Source organism: Haliotis cracherodii, unplaced genomic scaffold, assembly GCF_022045235.1.
Source record: "Haliotis cracherodii isolate W230 unplaced genomic scaffold, xgHalCrac1.p SCAF_23, whole genome shotgun sequence".
Classification (NCBI taxonomy): Eukaryota; Metazoa; Mollusca; class Gastropoda; order Lepetellida; family Haliotidae; genus Haliotis; species Haliotis cracherodii.
In genome coordinates, this window is record NW_027266279.1 from 8,392,750 (window position 1) to 8,417,040 (window position 24,291).

General features: G+C 40.2%; 1 protein-coding gene across 7 annotated transcripts in view; it reads left to right on the top strand.

Annotated features, from left to right (window-relative positions):
* The window catches only part of LOC139471808 (actin filament-associated protein 1-like 1), a 127,648-nt gene that overhangs the window by 95,174 nt on the left and 8,183 nt on the right, over positions 1 to 24,291 (top strand). For 4 of the 7 annotated variants that reach the window (XM_071254301.1, XM_071254303.1, XM_071254298.1 and 1 more), the window contains exons 9-16: positions 42 to 137; positions 1,005 to 1,034; positions 3,937 to 4,107; positions 15,933 to 16,014; positions 16,923 to 17,195; positions 19,997 to 20,217; positions 21,562 to 21,720; positions 22,613 to 23,534. In XM_071254301.1, the coding sequence (XP_071110402.1) occupies positions 42 to 137; positions 1,005 to 1,034; positions 3,937 to 4,107; positions 15,933 to 16,014; positions 16,923 to 17,195; positions 19,997 to 20,217; positions 21,562 to 21,720; positions 22,613 to 23,534 (1,954 nt within the window). The remainder of the gene's footprint in view (positions 1 to 41; positions 138 to 1,004; positions 1,035 to 3,936; positions 4,108 to 15,932; positions 16,015 to 16,922; positions 17,196 to 19,996; positions 20,218 to 21,561; positions 21,721 to 22,612; positions 23,535 to 24,291) is intronic. The other 3 variants (XM_071254304.1, XM_071254300.1, XM_071254305.1) reach the window with 3 other exon arrangements.

Consider the following 24,291-nt stretch of genomic DNA (forward strand, 5'->3'; position numbering starts at 1 on the left):
ATAAATATCTGGCACTTGAATGTTGTCATGTTTCTCCACAGCACATCAACAATATGGCCAAAGGGTTACCTCCCCCTACCCCCTACCATCACTTGGCACGAACGACTTTCACCCAGCAGAGCGAACATGGCAGCAAGGTAAGCGTCCACCTCATCAGTATCAGCAGCTTCATCACCAGGAAGCCATCTCATTACTTCTACAAACTCCTGGCCATCTAGGTCCGACAATAAGATATACATACATATGTCCTTTCTGGAAATAGGTTGCCATGTTCAGGAGATTCTTTGAGCCCAGATAAATTTATTTTCCTTTTTGACGGACAGGTTTCCCTTCATTTTGCAAAAATACGAAGATTTAAACACTTTCCGTTTGTATTTTTGTTAAAGCTTCTATTTCAAGATCTTTTTGTCAGATTAACTTCAAATCAGCCATAACCATATTTTGTATAAGTTAAATGGTGCATTATTGAAGTACAGAAACTATTGGAGTTATAATTGTTGACTTGAACACTTTGCTGAATATGGCAATATGATTCTGTCTGATGCAACAAGATCTGGAAACAGATCTACTTCCTGGTACAAAGTCTCTAGCACACCTATGCTTGTCTTAAAAGGCGAGTAGATGTTCAGGCTTAATGACTTGCTTAGGGCGGTCGGGTAGCCTAGTGGTTAAAGCGTTCCCTCGTCACGTCGAAGACCCGGGTTCGATTCCCGACATGGGTACAATGTGTGAAGCCCATTTCTGGTGTCCCCCGCCGTGATATTGCTGGAATATTGCTAAAAGCGGCGTAAAACCAAACTCACTCACTAGTGACTTGGTTAATGCATGTCTTCACACCTCAGATGAGTGGATCGATGCTCATGATGTCAATCATTGGATTGTCTGGATTGACTTATTTCAAGTCGCCATCACATAGCTGGAATATTGCTGAGTGGTGTTAAAGAATGAACAAAGACAAACCAACTATTTCTTTTAATGTTTCTCAACTAAAATATTTTCAACAGAAAAATAACAAGTGTCATCGCAACAGGAAGGTAATCAACAAGATGGCTTCTTGTCCTAACAAAATAACCTGGCGTATAACATTTATTTCAAGAAGGAAAAATGCAATGTTAATAAAACAAGAGCTACAGTACTTGGCCCTGTATGACAGATGAAACTGATTATGATTGATGTCCAATGTACATAGCAGGTGCCCCTTTCATGTTCAAAGGCTCGATCCTTCCAGCGATCAGACTAGAAATCATAACATAACTAAAGGTTTTTATTGAGCTGCCTTTGATGGACTCTTTGTTGTTGAGAAAGCTTGAGGCAATGGCTGCTTCAGAGTGAAAGGTATATCAAAATACTTAAGCTTTTAGGAACAAACTTATATCAGAGATGAGAATGACGTTTTGTGTGTAAGGATATGTCTCAAATTTGGTCATAGAATTTCTTACAAAATAAATTTGATTAAATTTAGCAATTAGCCTAGGGATGCATATGTTAGCACACCTTCCCATAATCAGTTTGTGCAGTGATAGCAACAAACAGTTGTACCGCATAACACAACAGGGTGGCAAAGGATTGTTGTAGATTTTCCTTGGATGACCGTGATTCGTAATGACAGCTGAGAGAACAATGGAAACAAGCTGAACGACATCGAGGCTGTTGTTGTTAATATATAAAAACAAAATGAGGTCACATTCGTAGTACTGAGCATGCTCTGTAGAAAAAATATTGCATTCTGGGATAGAAAATAGTAACTAGATACAGAGAAGAAATGTGATCGTTCATGGACGATTCTGAATGATAAATGACAACTGGAAATAAGAGAAAAATCCTTATACGTCTGATGTATAGACATCAATGTTAATAAAGGCTATGTTGATCACTGCACAAACAAAAATATAAAATTAACATTACATAAAAGTATCACGAGATATATATATCAATATACATGTATTGATTAATAATAACATTAATTATTCCGAATGTGTATAGATTAAAATTGCCGCAATCAATCAATTTCGGGCCAAATATGAACTAGGCTGATACATTAAATGTTTAAAGTTGAATTTTCTAACTTCTCGTTACCATGGTAATCTTAATAGATGGAAACATTTCTCTGGCTGTCAATTATTAAATTAGCATTGATATTCATTAATTTATATCGATACATTATTAGAAATTTGTTGATTCAGCGATTTCTCAAAATATGATGACATCCTACCTTCAAACATATTCTTCTAAATTATGATATTTTTGTTAAGGAATGTAAAGACTTGAATTAACTGTTTGAATGGCATACTTAGAAGTTTTCAAGTAACTGTTAGGACAAGATACTGTATGGATGACAACTACTTTGTTTATTGTGATGCGGCGTTTCGGTATAGATCCTTATTTTGTGTCAGGAAGGAGTGAAGCCCATATTGGTGACAGTGACGTGGATTAAGTTGTACTTTTCATTGTGCAGGCCAAGTGAGGTAGTCAAGTTGTTAAAGTGTTCACTCATGACACCACCAAAGACCTGGGTTCAATTCCCCACATAGGTACAATATGGGCCCATTATTTGTGGAATATTGCAAAAAGTCGCTTAAAACTAAGTCCCTCAGTCAATAATGGCCGCCTCCTTATTCACTCTGAACACTTAACTTGTTAAATACAAACCTATGGAGTTGAAGTAACAAATCTTATAAAACCATGTTTGTTGTCATCATTTGTTTAACAAGATGCAAACTGTGCTATCAATGCAAAAGTGCAAATGAAACTCATACGACCAGAAATTGATGTGAGATTAAAATAAAGTTTTCCATCTAAAACACAGCAGCATTTTAAGTAGCAAATATCCCAAATTAGAAAGCCCATATTAAAAAAAGGAGTTGACTTTTATTACAAATAGTTTCTTGAATTACAAGTGTTGAATGTAACAGACTGTGTCTCAAATGTACAGTAGCTACTCAGTAATGAAAAGCCTACTTACTCACGGAAATAACACCTACCAACTCTTGTATATGCACTGCGACATATTAATTGCACCCTCCATAAGTAGGTAACATTTTGCTTACGTTTAATCTGCTTGAGTCATGTGATCCAATTGTGAAATGTATGTAAGAACATGTTAATAATAACATAAGTGAAGCAGACTACTTTATGCTTGCGTATAATGGCGTAACCTGAGTGAACTTTAACATTATTTGTTTAAAATTGTCAAGCATACATGTGTTGATATTTATTACACTGACACTGATAGTTATGTAAAGGTCATTTGTTACAAATATTATATAAAGATGATATAGATTATTGACTTACAAGCTTTAGTATACTTGATGTGATAAATATAATCTTTGTTAGATTGTTCTCTCTGGTGTGTTTGGGTTTGGTTTGTTAATGAAATAATATTCTGTGTGGAGTCGTTGTGATACTTGATAATCAGGTCTTTTGTGACGGTAAGGAGTAGTATAGCGTGCTATCCTATAAACTAATTATTTGTAGATGTGTGATTTTAAGAAACATAGATATTTGTTTATTTAAACTGTGTGTGCTTCCACTGACAGACTTGGTTGATGTTTCCTTGCTGTGTTATACAGGAGCGTAAATGAACACTATTCCTTTAAAAACACTAACCTGTAGACCCCGAGTTCAACTTTTTGTCAGCAATGGATCACGCAATGCTCTTTTGCAGGTTAGAAACGGTCCCCGGCAACCAATCCTTGCTGTAAGAGGCAATGTGATCGTGTGGCTAGGCTCTGTGACTTGAGTGCTAGTGTTTCTTCATACCCCAATAGTGTGGGACATTGTTTTCGAAATATCACTGGTTTGTCTTGTCCACACTTGATTATTTACAGCTCGGCGTCATTTAGCTGGCATTTTGCCGAGTGCAGCATTAACAAACAAACAAACAAACAACTTTCAAGAACAAATATTGATCAGATTATATTTTGTTTTGTGGTGAAGATGAGTTTATGGGATGACAGTACCTCTGAGGGCCGATCCAAGACGTTAGACTCATCTGCTTCACTAGGGGCAAGTAATTTAAACATGACAACGACTCTCGCCCGATGGGACTGGAAAACGTTGTTCTACAACTGGGCATTCCCGATAGATCACATCATCATGGGACTACGAGTAAGAATGCACGTTTACGTGTCGAGAATGATGCATCGTGGGATAGTCCAAGATTAACTGCATCATGGGAATGACGTTTTGAGTTAGACAGTGAGACACTAATGCATTATCAGTTGATATACTTTGTGTTGCATTGTGGACGTGGCGAATAATTGTGGAATAAATTAACAAACTGACGACTTGTCATAGACCTCCGTGGTTGTTCATAACAGTTGCATCATGGGAGTGACTTTCAATCGTGGAAGATTTTACTTGTAGGTTGACTGTTGTGTTCTGTTTGTTGCAGTGGAGTGATGTTTTTGTTTCTGTTATGAATCTTCTTTCCTTAGCTTAACTATTATTATTATTATTATTATTAGCTGCAGCATGAAATTTGTTTATCTTTGTTTACTTCTTCGTTTGCTTTCACATAAGTCCTGTGGCGATTACATGTTAGAATTGGTCCACAGCAACCTATGTTTGTTGCAAGAGACAAATTAATTGATCAAGTGGTCAGACTTGGTGACAAGTCATTGTGACCTGACGTGTGGATCGTTGCTCATAATATCATTATAGACACACTGACAGACAGACAGACACACATACACACACACTCTCACTCATAGACACACAGAGTTATAGACACAGACAGACACACACACACACATACAGAAACACACTCACACACATAGACACACACACAGATTCACACACTTACAGACACACAGTCATAGACACAGACAGACAGACACATACACACACTCACACTCATAGACACACAGAGTTATAGACACAGACAGACACACACACACACATACAGAAACACACACACACACTCACACACATAGACACACACACAGATTCACACACTTACAGACACACACACACACAGTCATAGACACACACACACACACACTCTCTCTCTCTCTCTCTCTCTTACACACATACTCAAACTCGAACAAACACACACACATACACACAAATATAAATACCCACACACATCCTATGTGTTTTCCCTCCAGGTATGATTTGCCCATGTCTGTATGTATGCTGTGCATCTTACATCCTCGTCCTGCCCAGCGCTGCACATGTATATCACCTCATTGCTATCACACCAGTTAGTGCATGAGCAGGTTGGCGTATTAGGTGTATGCATTCCCATGCATTTTGTGTTTTCTTCAGTTTGACCCACTGCATGTTCTGATGCACACATCTCTTTGTATTTATCTTAGTTTTGAGATTTTTTTGTGTTTTTCATAATAAAGAAGTTGACATCTATAAATTTCCTTCCTCGGTTAATCCACTTCAGCTTTGGACGGAGAAAACAGATTATATTCAGTACATGACTTAATTGTTCCAGTGACCTTCAAGGAAATGTGATTTGACAAAATTGTGTCCACAGACATATTCTTGACTGTTCATGTCCTCATGTCCACCTTTGAACGGACTTCTGCACGTTAGGCTAAAAAAGAAAAGAAATGTAAGGTGTCTGGACCATCAGTCCATCATTTTATACCCAGCATAGCAGACATTTTAGTGCAACTAAAAATATATGAGTCGAGTTGACTGTATGCCCCAGCAGTAGAGTTTGTTGGTTTTCTTGGTGGGAAATACAAATGGTTCTTCCATGATCAATTTTGTTTTCAATGAATAATATTAAAAATGTCCTACCGCCCTCATCACTTTTGAGGAGAGTGTGCCCGAAAAACATTCAGTTTTGTGTGTGATCGATGCACCAGGGAGATCGAGGTGACAGTTGTTGCCCAATCAGATCACCTGTTCTGTGTCTTGTTTAAGCTCTCTCTATTTCCTCTTCTTGATGTCGAAATTAAATTACAAATCCGTGAAATAAATCATCCTTTGCCTCCCATGCTTTGCTTTGTGGAATGGCTGACTCACGGCAGTCATTGTCAGTTTTTTTCAGAGTTGTCTCCCTTTTATTTGGACTGGTTGGTTGCACTGGTTCTGATTCCCAATCTTCATCTTATGATATCAACATGAACACATATGACTTTACTAAGACGTCAGACAAGGCTTGTTGTTTATCTGATCATAACCATCAGCCTTCCAGACATCACCAGTCGCGATGCTTTTCAGTCGTCTGTTTTATGTGTTCTTTCCTGGGGCAAATGTCAAAATGGCTAAGGAATATTGTGCCATTATTTCAAATAAAATCTGTTTTGCTTGTCTTGAATATCGGAAGTGTAGTCCAAGTTTAACCACATTTATGTTGCCCTGCTGTGAAAACAAATAACAAGACTTTTGATTGAGACCTGTTAGTGGCATGCAGCTTTTATGCGGATGGCCGATCGTGTTTACTTGCGTGGTATTCAGTGTAGCTATGATCCCTGACATGTTGATGTCAGGTTTGCAACAATAGCAAGAAGTGATGTGTGTATTTATTTCGAAATTGAAGGGTTTGATTTGAGGTATGATGTTATTTAAGAACATGTTGAAGAATGCATTGTGTTCAGTGACATAAATTAACACACACATGTGGAAGACATTTTTGCATCCATTATGAACAATTGGTTTATATACTGACAGAAAGAAAAAAGGCAACGTGCAGCCCGAACGGCAGAAGAAATTGTTCTTCTGATCCTCTATTGTATCGATCAGAATTACAAATAAGTTTTTCTCCTGATCCCTCATGTTTTGTAAATCAGATATAGAGTGATTGTAAGTATTTGGTATAGTCTCTTTTGATCTCCTCTGGCCACCCAGCAGTGAATGGGTACCCGGTAGGATGAGATGACAGTGTTGCAGTTAACCTTCTAGTGCCTCACGGGCAACTTGGGTTGTATACTCCCCATGGAGCTGAGAATGAATATTGAGCTCACACTGATATTAGTGCTTTGAGCATACACCTGGTGTTTGGAGTTCTATCGCAATACAAGTACACACATTATCATTCACTGTCATGTTGAGATTGTCATAAAGTTGTTGTGGGAGAGCACATCTGAGCATCTGTCATGGTTTGCCCCTCGGCAGGTATTCTGGGACAATAGAAGGATGTGAGGTGGGGTGTTGATTGTGAGAGGGAGGGGGTGAAAATCTAATAATTAATTTCTTGTGGCATTTGGAAATATGTTCAATAATCCAGGAAGAATCAAGTGCAAGTTCTAATCCTGGACGATGCGTTATCTTTGGTGCTTGTTCTGGCCACGGCTGTTCCTCCTGGCTGCAGACGATGTGGTAGATCAGCATATCTGTAATTTGTTTCATCATTGTGATCTGTTTTATAGAAGTATGAATCATTTCCTGCACAATCAGGTCAGGGATCATCTCAAAAACTGTTGTCATTTCGAACAAGTGCACAGAAAAGAATATTTTGACAGTAATGACAAACAGAACCTGTTTTAATTTTACATTTGTGAACAAATATTTATGTCAGACGTCCAAATGGTTGATTTTTGTTTTAAAGGTACGGTTAAAAGATTGATGTCGTCTAAAAATAGTGTGACTTTAAAGGCCAGGTTGAATGTTGACTAATGGCTATTGGCTGCGGACATGTTGATGTACCATCAGTTTACTGGAGGGATGGGTGGCTGTCTGCAGGAGACAGTGGGACAATAGAGAGAAGATATAGATAGAAGTCCACAGCGTGAGGGTTAACCTTGTTTTCTGCTGCAGGTGCTGTTCATGAGCTAGAAGGGGTTAACCTCTAGTGTGGGGCAGTCATCAACACATACAGCGAGTTATCATCACTGACAGAGTGATGTGACAGTGTGTGGAAACTTGTGCATTGTTCTCCTGTCCTGTGGTTGGGTTGGCTAGCACAGTGGTGTGTGCGTTCACTCAGCACTTGCCAAAGGCCCATATGATTCCCTTAGTCCCTGAACCATGTTATTTTCCCTGTCGCCCATCCCTTATTGTAATGCTAGAGCTCAAAATAAGGCAAGTCTATGTTTTCCTCAGATATTATGTGTTAGTCTAATGATTCCTCCCAGGAATATTGCCTCAAGGAATACATGCACACTCTCTAGCTCGATCACACACCTGCACACACACCATCAAAACACACAACTCACACACATAAAGACATACAGACTTACCACATAGACACACCCACCCACACAGACACAGAGACACAGACACACACACACACACACACACACACACACACACACACACACACACACACACACACACACACACACACACACACACACACACACACACACACACACACACACACACACAGATTTCTTATCTCCAATTTCATATCTTTTTGGTACACATTGATAAAAAGCTGAACCCTCTCCCCCAAGGTTTGTTACACGTGCATGAGACTTTGAAAAAAGGGCAAGCATTCAGGCGTTGCCGTGAGTTGAGTCAACCCGAGTGTGACATATACAGTCCCTGCATAGACAGACAGTGTGTGAGAAAATGTAGGCTGCTTGTGTGTGGTAGTCAGTATTGCTTGTCATCCCGGGTACCGTATTCACTGTATCGCACGCCCTCCTCCAAAAGGTGCCGGGGGCACGGGAGGCCCAGTCGTCTAAGGCGCCGCGATTCGCTGTGCAGAGTTGCGTCCCTTGGGCACGCCGGAAACCTATGATTGTGGGTTCGAATCCCGGTTCGCCTTAATTATGTTTCTAGGTTTGTCAGCACCATACCCATGCTCGTTGGTTTCACCGAAGTGGTAAACGTCTAATACCTGCATCACTTCGGGCTTTCCTCCCACATTAAGCTGACATGTAACTGGAATTTAACCGTGATGTAACTGGAATACTGTTAAAAACGGCATTAAATCCAACTCACTCACTCCGAAATGTGCCCCCTGACCAACCCCTGCGCCAGTCTGGAAGTAATCTTTGTAAGCGCTCCCGACTAAGATGAAAATGTACGTGACAGTCTTTATTCTCTTGTGTATGTTACAGATTTTTGTACAGAAAACAGCAGCACACAACTTTGGGAAATAATTGCAGAGTAACTATTGAAATAGTTTCTGTTTCATTGACATTAGAACCAGTTTGTTCCCCACCGCAGGATCTTTGAAAACAGATGGAACTTGTTGAGTATGATATAAATAAGCTCACCTCGTTGACTATTTCCTAAGTGCCTGGAGTGCTTATTACGTCAAATACGGTAGTTTGTATAGTGAGAGTTAGGAGACTGATTGATGAGATTGCCCGGCACATTATGATTGATGTGTTAAGAAAATTTAGTGATCGTAATCCTCCTGGACTTACTCATTTTCAATAGATAAACTATGTGTTTTATTGATTTCTTAGTTTTCTGTGTACGTTGTCACATCTGTTGATAATCTTGTTCAGGTCAAGGTTCACTTGTGTCCTTTCCATGTGTTGGTTCAGGGGTGGCCCAGTTGCAATTTTCTGTGCAGATCTCAGGTTGTGCCCCTTAGGCATGACGAAACACTATGGTAGTGGGTTCAAATCCCAGAATTGCTGTGAACATGTTTCTGTGTTTGTCAGCACCATACCTGTGCTTGTGGGTTTCAGCTGAGGCGGTACACATCTATGACCTGCATCACTTCAGGCTTTCCCCCAACATTAATCTGACACAATTGTCCCAGCCGCGTCATACCAAAAAGACGTTAAAAGATGGTACTTGTTGTTACCCTGTCTGGCGCTCGGCATTAAGGGGCTAAAACAAGGACTGGTTGGCTCGGAGTCAGTATACTGTGTCTGAGTGGGGTATTCATGTTAAACTGCGGCATGGTATCTCACACACACACATACACGTGCATGCACCTCGCTATATAAGTGCAATAATCTTGGACGCGACGTTAAACCCAGTTTCACCTTACCTGACACAACTGTGATACAACTGAAACACACTCACTCACTTCATTTCATTTGTATCTAGGACAGGTCAAGGCCATGACTAACAACATTTTTGTGTATTTGTTTATTTATTTCAGAAAATGTAATCTTGGTTTTCCTGATGCATTGAAAGTTCTTTGCGTTCTGAAATTTGGGAATGTCATACCTCCGACCACTGCTCACATTTGACCTGTTTCCATGGCAACATGAACATTCCTTTCACAACGCTTACTCTCATGATCACCTCCCTTGGCTGATTCTAATGAGTAGATTCAAATTATGGTTGTGGAGTCATGCAAATCCTTTCTTTTCTGAAAGTATGAAGTATTTGCACATGTAGACTACATTAGGCCTTTGTCTTGCTGGCAGAGAATTGGTTCTAAGTTTTGGGTTAGAATCTGAAGGTTTTAGCAAGGTTTCCCAATCGTTCCACTTAACATGGAATAAAATGTGTCCATTGAAAATAGATTGTCATACGTGTTCGAAAAACTGCCGAGACAGCAGATAATCCATCAACTGACCGTTTTATCCAATCCTTGGCCTGCCGGCTGGTCACTGCTTGGATCAGTAACAATTAGCTGGAACAATCCAGGGGATTAGTCACAATCTGTGTGTTTTATGTGTCCATGTCAGACAACACTCGCTTCCTCCAGATGAAAGAAAGTCTCTGTGGCAACATTGACAGATTGTTTATTTCCTGTGTCGATATGTCATTATGAAATTAGATCTCATTAGTTGTCGAAAATGTCTCCGTGAATCATCTGTATTATCTCAGCGGGGCGATATAGCTGAGATCCACACAGGAGTGGATTCGTATTTAAATATTTCAGCTAGCATGTCTACCTCATATGTTGAACACGACATTAAACCCCATTTCACCTCACCTCACCTCTGTGTCATATGATTGCAGTGACGATAGGTCATGAGTACAGGATTGTTGTTAGAGAGGGTTAGATGTGTATTGGTCGGTCACAATGAGAGGTCTTCAGTACAGGATTGTTGTTAGAGAGGGTTAGATGTGTATTGGTTGGCCACAGTGAGAGGTCTTCAGTACAGGATTGTTGTTAGAGAGGGTTAGATGTGTATTGGTTGGCCACAGTGAGAGGTCTTCAGTACAGGATTGTTGTTAGAGAGGGTTAGATGTGTATTGGTTGGCCACAGTGAGAGGTCTTCAGTACAGGATTGTTGTTTGAGAGGGTTAGATGTGTATTGGTTGGCCACAATGAGAGGTCTTCAGTACAGGATTGTTGTTTGAGAGGGTTAGATGTGAATTGGTTGGCCACAGTGAGAGGTCTTCAGTACAGGATTGTTGTTAGAGAGGGTTAGATGTGTATTGGTTGGCCACAGTGAGAGGTCTTCAGTACAGGATTGTTGTTAGAGGGGTCTAGATGTGTATTGGTTGGCCACAGTTAGAGGTCTTCAGTACAGGGTTGTTGTCAGAGGGGTCTAGATGTGTATTGGTCGGTCACAATGAGAGGTCTTCAGTACAGGATTGTTGTTAGAGGGGTCTAGATGTGTATTGGTTGGCCACAGTGAGAGGTCTCCAGTACACGGTTGTTGTCAGAGGGGTCTAGATGTGTATTGGTTGGTCACACTGAGAGGTCTCCAGTACAGGACTGTTGTCAGAGGGACAGGTGGAAGGTGACCCAAGAAGTGGGTGTGTACTATAGTCCAGTTAATACTGTTAATACATTGTGTTACTGACCTTATGATTCATTTGTTGCAGCTCGTGCCTTCTTGTATTTTTTGGACGAGTCTATCGAGTTTTGAGCTGACGTAAAAGTTTCTGTAAACTTATAAAAAAACTAACCAATGAATATACTTACCAGATAAAGACTGTGGTTTCAGTCAAATGACAGGTGTGTCAACACCTGGCGTTAATGAAAGGGGGCTTCTCAAAGTGTTTCATCATAATATTTATAACCACATTCTTTTAAGTAAACTTAATAATGTTCACGGATTAATAGTAATGAGCAAATTCTTGGCTGCCCTCCTGAAAATCTGTAATTCAATATCACCTGGCCAAATCAAACTTGACAAAAGTCCGTCAAATTTTGCTTTTGAAACAAGCCCTACACCAGGGCAGTGTCGTTGCCATGCGCTTTAGATGAACATGTCATGCATTATGAAAACTGGTTCATACTAGCCTCAGAAACTCAGTTAAAACCATTGAAAAATGCAGACAGTTCATCATCATGATTGTGTTTCGATATAAACAATAATTATTTCTGATTGATTTGTATCGATGGTTTCAAAATTCTATTTGGGACTATTAGAGACTGAACTTCTATGTGATACCCATCTTCTGTTTAAGACTCGGCCGGCATCTGTTTGAGACCAGTGTCCCATAGAGGACTACTGTATTTGCTTAAGCGTGTTAGTAAAAGTTATGTTTAGATCTTTGTGTACTTATTTATCGATAATTCACAAACCTTTGTTGAAGTATTTCAATGAAGCTTAGGTCGTTTGGGGAAAATTTTTAAGGTCTTTGACAGGTCACTGAAAAAAATGCAAGTCAAATATGATGAAGTGTTTACATGTCTGATTCAGACACATTCAGACTATTTTGTACAAGATTTCTCTATCGTGGCTTGTCATCAGGATCATAGTTTCTTTGATGTTTGTACACGTGTAGCTTCAGGCAATTCCTTAAGATGGGTTAACAGTGAACTGATGACATAGAACACCTGTAACGTTCCACATTGGCTATCTGTGACTTTACCCAGGGGATGCATTAAAATTGGTACAGAAGTTTATCAACTCATCTGGTGTTCGAGACCAAAATGCAGGACATATTTTCATAAATCGATTTTAGAGATATGACTGGTGTAAGTCTATGAAATTGTATTGGAGTTATGATAGCCATGGTGCTGAGATCACATGAAACTGTTAATGAAAGCCACCTTAGCACAAAGACTTTAACATTATTTTCCTCCGGTATTTGGATTGCTTTGTTAAATGGTTCTTCACTGCCTGACCACATCCATGGTCTAGCTGATAGAGTGTCTGCCTGGAGAGCAGAAGGTCTGTGGTTCAATCCTGGGCTGTGTCATATCAAAAGATGTTAAAAGATGGTACTTGTTCTAAACAAACGTGCATTCTTAGACCTTGGTATGACCTTCTCACGACCTTCCCACTCTGGCCATTTGCTGATGAGAGCATGTCATCCTGTCCTGATCATTGCTCAGTATCAAACTGTCTCCTCCTGATTGGGTTATTTGCAGGCTGCTGAGTCGGTTTTTAACAACAAACAAACAACAGATGAAGCAATCATCATTTTCTTTTGGCTCTGATGAGCCCAAGAACACATTCTGTAGTGAGGGAAGTTTGGAGAGGGCTGTGTTTGGGGCAATGGCAGTTCTAGGACTCCCTGAAACATCACCTTTGTCTGCTAGCTCCAGTTCCCTGCCGTTTACCAGGCTAACAGTGTACGGTTACCACTCTCAGTTAGCACTACAGTTACTAAAGCATCGTGTAATTTACACACCTTTGAAAAAAACAAATGAAAACTTGTCCAATCAACTGAATATTTTTTTAGTGTAAGGGCAGGACATCGCTGGGAGGAGGTGGCTGTGGTTACACTAAATCTTGAAATCGTGAACAATCCAATCTGTTTTAACACATGTTCTTGTAGTTGATGCATGTGGCTATATCGTAATCATCCTATTACTGGCTCAGTAATTAATTCTGCAGATAATTATGTGCTTGACATTTTGTCAATAATGTACAACACGCACAATAATTGCTACTAATTCACCTCCTTTCATCATCATGATGGAATACGTCGTAGTAATAAATCGGCACTCGCAGCATAAATACAAATGGCCATTTACTGTTTGTTTATTTGGTCTTCTTTTGTGTTCATTGCCTTAAGAGAAATAGATTCAAATAGATACATATATGTATACACTGTCGAGCTTTTAGCCTCCCGGCCTTCATCAGACACACTGTTGGTTTCGTGCTAGATTATTTGAGATTGGACCGCCTGCATTGTCTAGTGGTAGAGTGTCTGCCCGGTGAGCAGAGGGTCCTGGATTTTGATCCCCGGCCGCGTCATACCAAAAGACGTTAAAAGATGAAACTTGTTGTTACGTTGCCTTGCGCTCAGCATAAAGGGGCTGAAACAAGGACTGGTCGACTTGGAGTCGGTATACTGTGTCTAAAAAAGATAAAAACGTGAAGACAGCTGCAACTTGTTTATGCGATACGTTTTGGGTTATTTTAACCATTTAAAGGGTGGTGTTGTTTTGCCAAGTATAAATAAGGAGATATACATACTGTGTTCAATGTAGAGCTTGGTTACCTGTAGGTTTAACTGCGCTAAACTAAATTTGGAACAAAATGTGCATCATGTTTTCTGCATGACATGTATTGCCACATATCCTTTGAAAGTTGTAGTATCAGCAACTTTGCATTTTGTAGCCTGTGATTGTACATGTAATTATTTAGATATGCCTACTGAGAATGATTGTAAATGAAGTACTGTTCTGAAGATATTAGCTTCCTCGGTGATGCAGGTGTCAAATCGGCTGTTTCAATCAGAGGGGGTATAAACTCAATTTTGATTCGACAATCAGAGGTATCAAATCACAATAATGAGATTTGATACCTCTGATTGTCGAATCAAAATTGAGTATTTTCCAAATTCATGGTAGAATGACAGCTATTTATCTTCATGAATAATGTAGACAGCAATCCTGCTTTTTAACACCCTCATTACCTAAAAAGAGAAGCAATTGATAGTTCTGGGACAGTATTCTAGGAACTTACATCACCTCCATCCAAAGATTTTGTCAGTTCTAGTTTTAATCTGTGCGTCATTAATTAGTGATATAGTTCTTTTGATGAATTCTTTATGAGATTCGCCGGTGAAGCGGCATCATGTGTCAGTGTCTGTGTCTCCATGGTCTTGTGAATAGAGTGTCTGCCCAGAGCCTGGAGGTGGCTTGATCCCTGGTTGGTCATACCAAAATATGTCACACACGCACGCACACACGCATGCACACACATGCACACTCGTAACTATGTAAATGCAATAGTGATGAATGTGACGTCTAAACCCCTTTCCCCTGCCCAGTGATGACGACGCTCCTGTGTGTGGGAAGGAGTATCCTGCATGGTGACAGAATGTCAGAATGTAGGCATGGATCAGTAGTTAGATTGATAAATCTTAACTATCATTTGAAATCTTGTTCAAGATACATATTTGTGCACTTTTATTTTGTTAAAACAAATAATTAAAGTCAGATTATCAGGATTTAATAAATCACTGTTTGGATCTTGTGATATATTTTTTTAAGTAGGAACTTTAATAATTTCTTGATTTATGATTTATAAGTCAACTATAGATACGGTTTGAATAAGTATGTTCTCAAGTATTGGAGCTTTGTTAATGCAGCACTCGATGTAAAAATACAGTTTATGATGGAACACATTGTTAGCCCTACCAGTCTTTTTCCATACAGACTGGTTAACAAACAATGTTTCAAGAGTGAGTGAGTGAGTTGGGTTTATGCCGCTTTTAACAGTATTCCAGTTATATCATGGTGTGTAAGCTAAATGTGGGAGGAAAGGCCGAAGTGATGCAGGTTTTACATATTTACCACTTCGGTGAAACCCACAGGTTCAGGAATGGTGCTGACAAACCTAGTAACATAAATGTGACGATTCGGGATTCGAACTTACAATCATAGGTCTCTGGCATGCCCAAGGGTCGAAACTCTGCGGAGTCTTAGACAGCGGGCACATCCGTGCTTGTAGTCTTGGTCACTGGATTAAAGTTTTAAGTAAAGACACTTACTGTTAAAGGATTAAATATGTTTATGTTCATGCACTTGTCATTTTGGTATATTAGTTTGTGTTTTGTAGTCAGTAGGCTTTTCGAGCTGCTCTGCCACCTAATTCCACAACATTCAAGTACGAAGTCACACGGGAAGATGTAAAACTAACAACTGGCATCCCTGGTGTGGCTAAACGTGCCAGCAAATGCTGGGAAATCTGAATGTGGATGTGAATTTGAAAGTGCAGCGTGATTGTAAATATTGCTGGTTGTTTCAGCCGGACCTGAATGCCTCCAATTCCAATCTGTCCATGTCCAGCGACGGCTTCGGGGCGGAGGACGGGAAGGCCAAGTTGCGAGGTAACCCTTTCATCTCTCAGTTGTCGACACTGCTTGCATCCTCGATCAGCCAGTGAATACTGTCTCCATTCTGGTATCATATACCCTGGACTAATACCCACCCTAGCTTCGTAAAGGGGGTACTCATCTACATTCAAAATTGAGCCCTGGGTTTTTATAATAAAATTTTTGCAAGTTCATCTTACTTATCTCTAGATTAACATATAGTCTCTGAAATGAACATATCATACAGAAAATAAAAATCTAATAAAAAGGGAGCCCAGTGATTCTCTTCATTTTCAGATACTGCAGTAATCTAGACTTGCCAAACATTATAGACTTGCATGGGCTGTAGTTGATATAAATGCATCAGGGTCTGTAAGACAGACTAACTTATCTCCACAGAAAGAATTGACAGCTGGCAGTGAAAGGGAGATAACTCTTATACTAGATTGAAAGAAGGAACATAAAATGACTGTTGAAGGTTATTCAGTGTTTTGATTTTAATGCATTGAACTGTTTAAGCATGATAGGGTCCTTATCATAACCCTCATGTTAAAAGTTAAAAATTTAGGGGTCTCTAGATTCAAGTACCCTTCCAACAAACCATATGCCAGGACCCATCTTAAGTCAGTAGAAGAATCAGGTTAACTTGATACAATGAAAATCTTTACACATTTGTTGACATGTTCCAGATATAGTAAATATAGCCTTTAACTAAAATTAGTGGTCCCTTTGAGTGAGTTATAACTCTAGTTCACTGTCATCTGATTGTCAGACTCCGGGTTGGACAATTCAGCAACACTTTGTAGGACGACGTCAACCCAGTTGTGAGAGACGCTTGTCCTTTTACAAGATGTAACGGCTCTTGTGATTGGATATTTGGAGATGGTACAAGGCACGTAAGACTCTCTCTCTCTTGTTTCCAGGTAACAAGGTGATGAGAATGGGATCCTTTGCCTACAGGGCAACACAATTTTTCGAAAGTTTGGGGAAGAAGAGTGGGAAGAGGAAATTGGCAGGTTTGAGTGTTCCCCTTGACAACGACCTTTCAACTTCTGGTATTGCGGAGGAGCGTTCGTTATCCTCGGAGAGCGCACCAGCTAACCTTTCATCACTCTCTGATTCTTGTACACCTGTTTTTGACGACCCTGGTTCACCTGTGGTGGCCATAGATGTTCCCTGCAGCACCAAACACCAAGGTTAGTGGGGACTATTAACCGCATGACATCTTAACACAATACAGTCCGAGCCCAAAATTTCATCAGTAAATAAATCATTTATTTATATGAGAATGTTGTGAGGAGTATACTATGTTGGCAAGAGAACGGGGGTGAATGACAAACAGGAAATTCTTTTATAATTGTGAAAAGCACTTTTAAAAAAATGGTGCCACTGTGGTATCACTATTGCTGCCGTACACTGAGTGTCTATCACTCACACAATACTTATTTAAGAGTTTTTTTCGGCAACAGATTCTCACATTCTTGCGCTGTCTGGTCGTAATGATAGCTGTGATGCTATAACGAGTTGTTGTGATCTTATATAGAATAGTTTGCCAGTCTGGGATATGTTCTGGCTCACAGCCTGTATTTAGAGATGTGACAGTTGGGCATGTTGATCTATTCAGTAACACACAATAACATCGGTCATAGCCTATGCATAATACAGACATTAACATTATGCATAACACAAACATTAACATTATACATAACACAAACATTCACAATATACATAACACAAACATTATACATAACATAAACATTCACATTATACATAACACATACATTAACATAATACATAACACATACATTAACATTATACATAACACATACATTATCATAATACATAACACATACATTAACATTATACATAACACATACATTAACATTATACATAACACATACACTAACATTATACATAACACAAACATTTACAATATACATAACAAACATTATTCATAACATAAACATTCACATTATACATAACACATACATTATCATTATTCATAACACATACATTAACATTATACATAACACAAACATTAACATTATACACAACAAACATTAATATTAAGCATAACATTAACATTAAACATTAAACCTTTTTATGTTTTGACAATTTTTATGTTTTTGTTGAATTCTAACTTTGAATTTTTCTCTAACATTTTTGTGTTTCTTGTTTCCTTACCAAAATGTCTTTCACCCAAATGTTTGATTCATCGGGCTCATAGGGAATGAAAATGTTTCTTACATGTCAAACAAATTATCATACAAACTGTCAAACAATTTGGGACATACAAACTGTCAAACAATTTGGGTCATACAAACTGTCAAACAATTTGTCATACAAACTCAAATGATTTGTGTCATTCAAAGAAGTCAAACAATTTGTCCTACAAACTGTCAAATTATGTGTCATCCAAACTGTGAAAACTGTGAGTTGTAAAATATTCCTAACTGTAGGTTAGAAATCTGATGCTGTTTGGCTAAGCAGCCTGTACACTTGCTCCAGGTTTAGAAATATTGATTTTATGTCTTCTGATAATGTGGTATTTCAGAACTTAACGAGTAATAATATAAGGCATTTGAAATAAAACTAAACTACTAATGACAATGTGACAGATAATGGAGGCTCCACTCCTGACATTGAGACAGATAATGGCGGCTCCACTCTTGACAATGTGACAGATAATGGAGGCTCCGCTCCTGACATTGAGACAGATAATGGAGGCTCCACTCCTGACAATGTGACAGATAATGGCGGCTCCACTCCTGACAATGTGACAGATAATGGAGGCTCCGCTCCTGACAATGTGACAGATAATGGAGGCTCCACTCCTGACAATGAGACAGATAATGGAGGCTCCACTCCTGACATTGAGACAGATAATGGCGGCTCCACTCCTGACAATGAGACAGATAATGGAGGCTCCACTCCTGACAATGAGACAGATAATGGAGGCTCCGCTCCTGACAATGAGACATATAATGGAGGCTCCACTCCTGACAATGTGACAGATAATGGCGGCTCCACTCCTGACAATGTGACAGATAATGGAGGCTCCGCTCCTGACAATGTGACAGATAATGGAGGCTCCACTCCTGACAATGAGACAGATAATGGAGGCTCCACTCCTGACATTGAGATAGATAATGGAGGCTCCACTCCTGACAATGTGACAGATAATGGAGGCTCCACTTCTGACATTGAGACAGATAATGGAGGGTCCACTCCTGACAATGTGACAGATAATGGAGGGTCCACTCCTGACAATGAGACATATAATGGAGGCTCCACTCCTGACAATGAGACAGATAATGGAGGCTCCGCTCCTGACATTGAGACAGATAAAGGAGCCTCCACTCCTGACAATGAGACAGATAATGGAGGCTCCACTCCTGACAATGAGACAGATAATGGAGGCTCCACTCTTGACAATGTGACAGATAATGGAGGCTCCACTCCTGACAATGAGACAGATAATGGAGGCTCCACTCTTGACAATGAGACAGATAATGGAGGCTCCACTCCTGACAATGTGACAGATAATGGAGGCTCCACTCCTGACAATGAGACAGATAATGGAGGCTCCACTCTTGACAATGTGACAGATAATGGAGGCTCCACTCCTGACAATGAGACAGATAATGGAGGCTCCACTCCTGACAATGTGACAGAGAATGGAGGCTCCACTCCTGACATTGAGACAGATAATGGAGGCTCCACTCCTGACAATGTGACAGAGAATGGAGGCTCCACTCCTGACATTGAGACAGATAATGGAGACTCCACTCCTGACATTGAGACAGATAATGGAGGGTCCACTCTTGACAATGTGACAGATAATGGAGGCTCCTCTCCTGACATTGAGACAGATAATGGAGGCTCCTCTCTTGACAATGTGACAGATAATGGAGGCTCCTCTCTTGACAATGTGACAGATAATGGAGGCTCCACTCCAATATAACAGACAAGACCAACTGCAATAATTCTTTTTCAGGTTATCTGAACATCTTTAGCTCCTTCAACCGGCGACGCTGGGGTAAGCGCTGGTGTCTGGTGCGGGAGAACATGTTCGAGTGCTACCGTAATGAAAAGTCCAAGCAGTTTGAGCTGAATCTGTTATTGAAGAACTGTGTGTTTCGGCGCGCCGTGACGGAGACAAGCAGTGAGTACGCACTGATGCTGCTTGAGGACGGCAAGGAGAAGATCACTGTGGAGGTAGGACATAGGGAGTGGTTGGTTGTTTAATGCCGCATCCAGTAATATTGCTTCTATGTGACAGGCAGCCTGTATGCATTGAAGTCAGAACAGCCAAACCAGTGTTTGATATTATGAACTACAATCCATGCTATCAACCAAGTCCCCAAGCTGGACCACCCCATTCCCGAAGGTCACCTCGTACAGACAGCAATAGTTGAAGAGTGATTGAGGGAGTTGGTTTGCTTTTTTTGGTTCAAATCTCAGATTCTTCCCATCATGAACCTTTCGTTGTCAGACTTATACCATGGTGGGTTTCATTTAAGAGCACCTCAGTTTGCTGTGAAGGAGTTGTGCCCCTTATATGCACCAGGATCCAGTGATTGTGGTTTGAATGCCCGATTTTCTCTGATTGTCCTCTTTGGTTTGTCAGCACCATATCTATGTTCATGTTTCACTGGCCTGCATTCCCTAAAGGCTAGCTTTCATCCCAAGTTTAACTTGCTGCCTTGATACTGCTGAAATAGTGACACAAATGTCCCCAACTCACTCACTCACTCACCAGCTTTTGTGTTTTCCCTCTTACGATTTTCAGGTTTTTAGTGGATGAACTAAATTTCAAAACAATCTTGATGTGTCATGTGATGAACCAGACATTGATTTCCACATATCCCAAGGCAGTCTTGACTAGTTCATGTGGACATTTTGGGTTTCTAATAAAGGCAGTCTTGACTAGTTCATGTGGACATTTTGGGTTTCTAATAAAGGCAGTCTTGACTAGTTCATGTGGACATTTTGGGTTGGAAATACAGGCACTCTCGACTAGTTCATAAGGACATTTACTTTGGATGATGTCATGTCTGCCTTCACCAAGTGAACGCTGTAAGACAGAAGCAGCAGCAAGCTGCAGTTTGGACCCAGTTAGCCACAGTTAGGGACCATTTCAAAAGTTTGATGTTGGATATAAATCTTAATTCCTTAAGTTTAGGGAGGGGTGGTCCTGCAAGTTTTTCATCTGACAAAATCAACTTACCTTATTTCTCAATGTTTTATGCCGCCAAAGTTAAAACAAAGCCAAAAAAATATTTGAAAATGAAAAGCTGACACTTTATATTCCTCAAATTAAAGCTTATGTGATCACTGCAAACAGATTGTTCATATGATAGGTTAATCTTCAAAGAAAAGGTTACAATAGGTAAAATGACAATTTTGTTTTACAATACTTACATGGTAACAAATATTCATATTATTGTTTAGGTTACTGTTTTATTTGTTTTCCCGATTTTTCACAAAAAAAACAATGAAGCAAGTTTGGCCTTGTGTTCATTTGTTCAAATATCCCTCAACACATGCTCCTGTCCTCAGCCCCTGAACAAGGATGAGATGGGCCCCTGGGTGCACGTCCTCATGGCGGAGACTGCAACGGACCACATCCCCGAAGGCCTCGACGAGTACTTCAACGACGATATCCATTCCAACAACTCCTTCTCCGACTTGTTAGGCTACTCTGTGATAAAAAGCTGGGTAAGAGTTGCCTCCCTTACCTTTTGAACAGGAAATGGATTCTTTTTGTCATGTGACTTTAGTTCAGTCATTTTCAAAAGTCCAGGGCTCCTTCCACAAAGCAGTCGTAACGCTAACGTGATCGTAACTCCCATGCTTTGATGTGGGCTTACGACTGTCGTAGTGTTACGGTCATTTTGTGGAAGTGAACCCTGTTGAGAAATACATTCTTGTTTCTCATGACTAGGTCGTGGGGAGAGTTTGTTTTAGTAGGTTTCCAATCTTGGAAAGTAAACTTGATTCTAATGACTACATGACCATATTTTGTCACATCCTGTGCAGCCCAGGTGGAGAGTTGGGCTCAATGCCATGGTGACCGCGACTATGTTCGAAATCTTACTCCCAATGAATGGCATGGTGTGCACAAAAAGTTTGAATCTGGTGCAAAAACATCGTTTGAGTTGAAAATATAATTTCTTGACAGTGCTTAAAATGTAGAAAAAAATGGTCAATGATAATTTGAATTAGTAAGCCTAAAGGAACTTTTTTGAAATCATATCCTTCAGTGGCATTGTTGGCACTCAGACGACTGTCTGAATTTAATATTTCTCTTTCCAGTTTATACATTCCTGGTCATTTATTGTAAGATCTTGACACATAACTTTGTTAAAGTTAATTCATCAAAGTCATTACATGTATTTGAAATCAAGAGTTGAAGGGCAGTAGGGTAGCCTAGTGGTTAAAGCGTTCGCTCGTCATGCTGAAGACCTGGGTTCGATTCCCGGCGTGGGTACAGTGTGTGAAGCCCATTTCTGGTGTCCCCCATCGTGATATTGCTGGAATATTGCTAAAAGTGGCATAAAACCACACTCACTCACTCACTCACTCAAGAGTTGAAATGTTTTATTTGCAGGAACATGGCGGTGACAAGTCCCCAGGTTCCAGCAAGATGATGGTTGTGAGTCAGGAAGACATCCCGGAGGAAGAGAACGAGGAGGAGAACTGTATCGATGCTTCTCCTTCTTCTCCCCTCCTGGAAACTGACACCGTTGTGGAGAATGGTGACGTTTACACCGAGGTCCAAAAGAAGGGGAAGAACTCTGTGTCGGAACTGTCAGCGGAGAGTCCCGAGGAATATGACGAGAGAAAACATACAACAGATAGTGGGTTTTATAGTGTCAAGGGTTCAAACTCGGACAGTGAGAGTGACAGTGGATGTGTTATCCGGAGCGAGGAGGAAGCTCAGAGCTTGAGTAGTCCTACGCAAGAAGAATCAAGTGAGTTGCTTCCAGCACAGAGTCCAGCCAGCAAGAAGAAAAGTGAGGTTGGGTCGGGGTTGCATATACGGTTTTGTCTCGACTCCGAGAATAACAATGTCAAGGACAGTGATGAATATGATGCCATTGAAGTAAAAGATAATAATAATTCTCTACAGTGCTTTGTAAATACAATACCCGAGGAGGCGTCTTCACATTCCGAGTCTCAGCCTTCATTGAAACAGGAATTGGAGTGTGCAAGTAGGGAAGTGAATGTGACTGATTCCACTGAAATATCAAAATGCGACATGTTGAACTCAAGTAGTGATGCAGAGACTGTCAAATCCAACACAGCTTCCATGATCAGTTTATCAGACAGGTTGGAGTACAATGCTACTCCTGTGTCTGATTCGGATGATGCAGACGCCATTGCTGAAAAACCAGAAGACAATCATAATGAGGCTGAAACTGAACAATCTGAGAACAATTTGGAAGAAACTGCTGTAGATTGTCATGGAAACGACACTTCTTCCAGTTTCCATGGCAAGAATGAGGATGTACAATTGACAAGTCCAGAAAGTAAGTTTAGTGAAATCCCTGAGGTTGATAGTCTTTTACATGCTTGGGGGTTGGAGTCCGTTTTCAAAAATTTCTCTTTAGACGTTGGTCATGCTACTTTCCCAAAGTATCGACGTAGCATGCCGCATCGTACACAAGCACAGGTTAACCGCGACCAGCAACGCCGGCGGACGATTGGCAGTCCACTCGAACCACAGGGTGGTGACTGTGTGTCTTCTCAACTCAAAGAGGTCGCCATGACAACTGTCAGGGAGACAGTGGCGCCTCGTCCAGCTCCTGTCATGCCAGTGGCAGGGTCGGACTCCCGTTTTGCCGACTTTGAAAGGATGTGCAGTCTATCACTTGCCAGATTGGAAGTTCTCTTTCACAATAAAAGTAACAGTTTTTGGCTTTTCCTCTGCATTTTCATAACCTGCACTTGGTCCTATGAGCCTCTGTTCCTCGTCCACTGCTGAAACATTTGTAGACAAGAGGCTCAAGACTGGGGAGGCCATCAATTCATGCATTCTATTTGTCTATTTGAAAAAAATAATCAAAATGTCTTTCAATTAGGTTTGAACAATTATTTGCATAAATAAATTGTGTGAAATCCTGGAAATGAAAAATTGCGTGTGTATGTCTAAGAAATTGAAATAATTGCATTTGAATTCAGCCTAGAACTGGAAGTGAGTCAACATTATTGTTGCAATAGCCCGGCTATTAAATGACAAGGAAAAGTTACACATGTATAGAAATTTTGGATATCTTCTCTGAAATT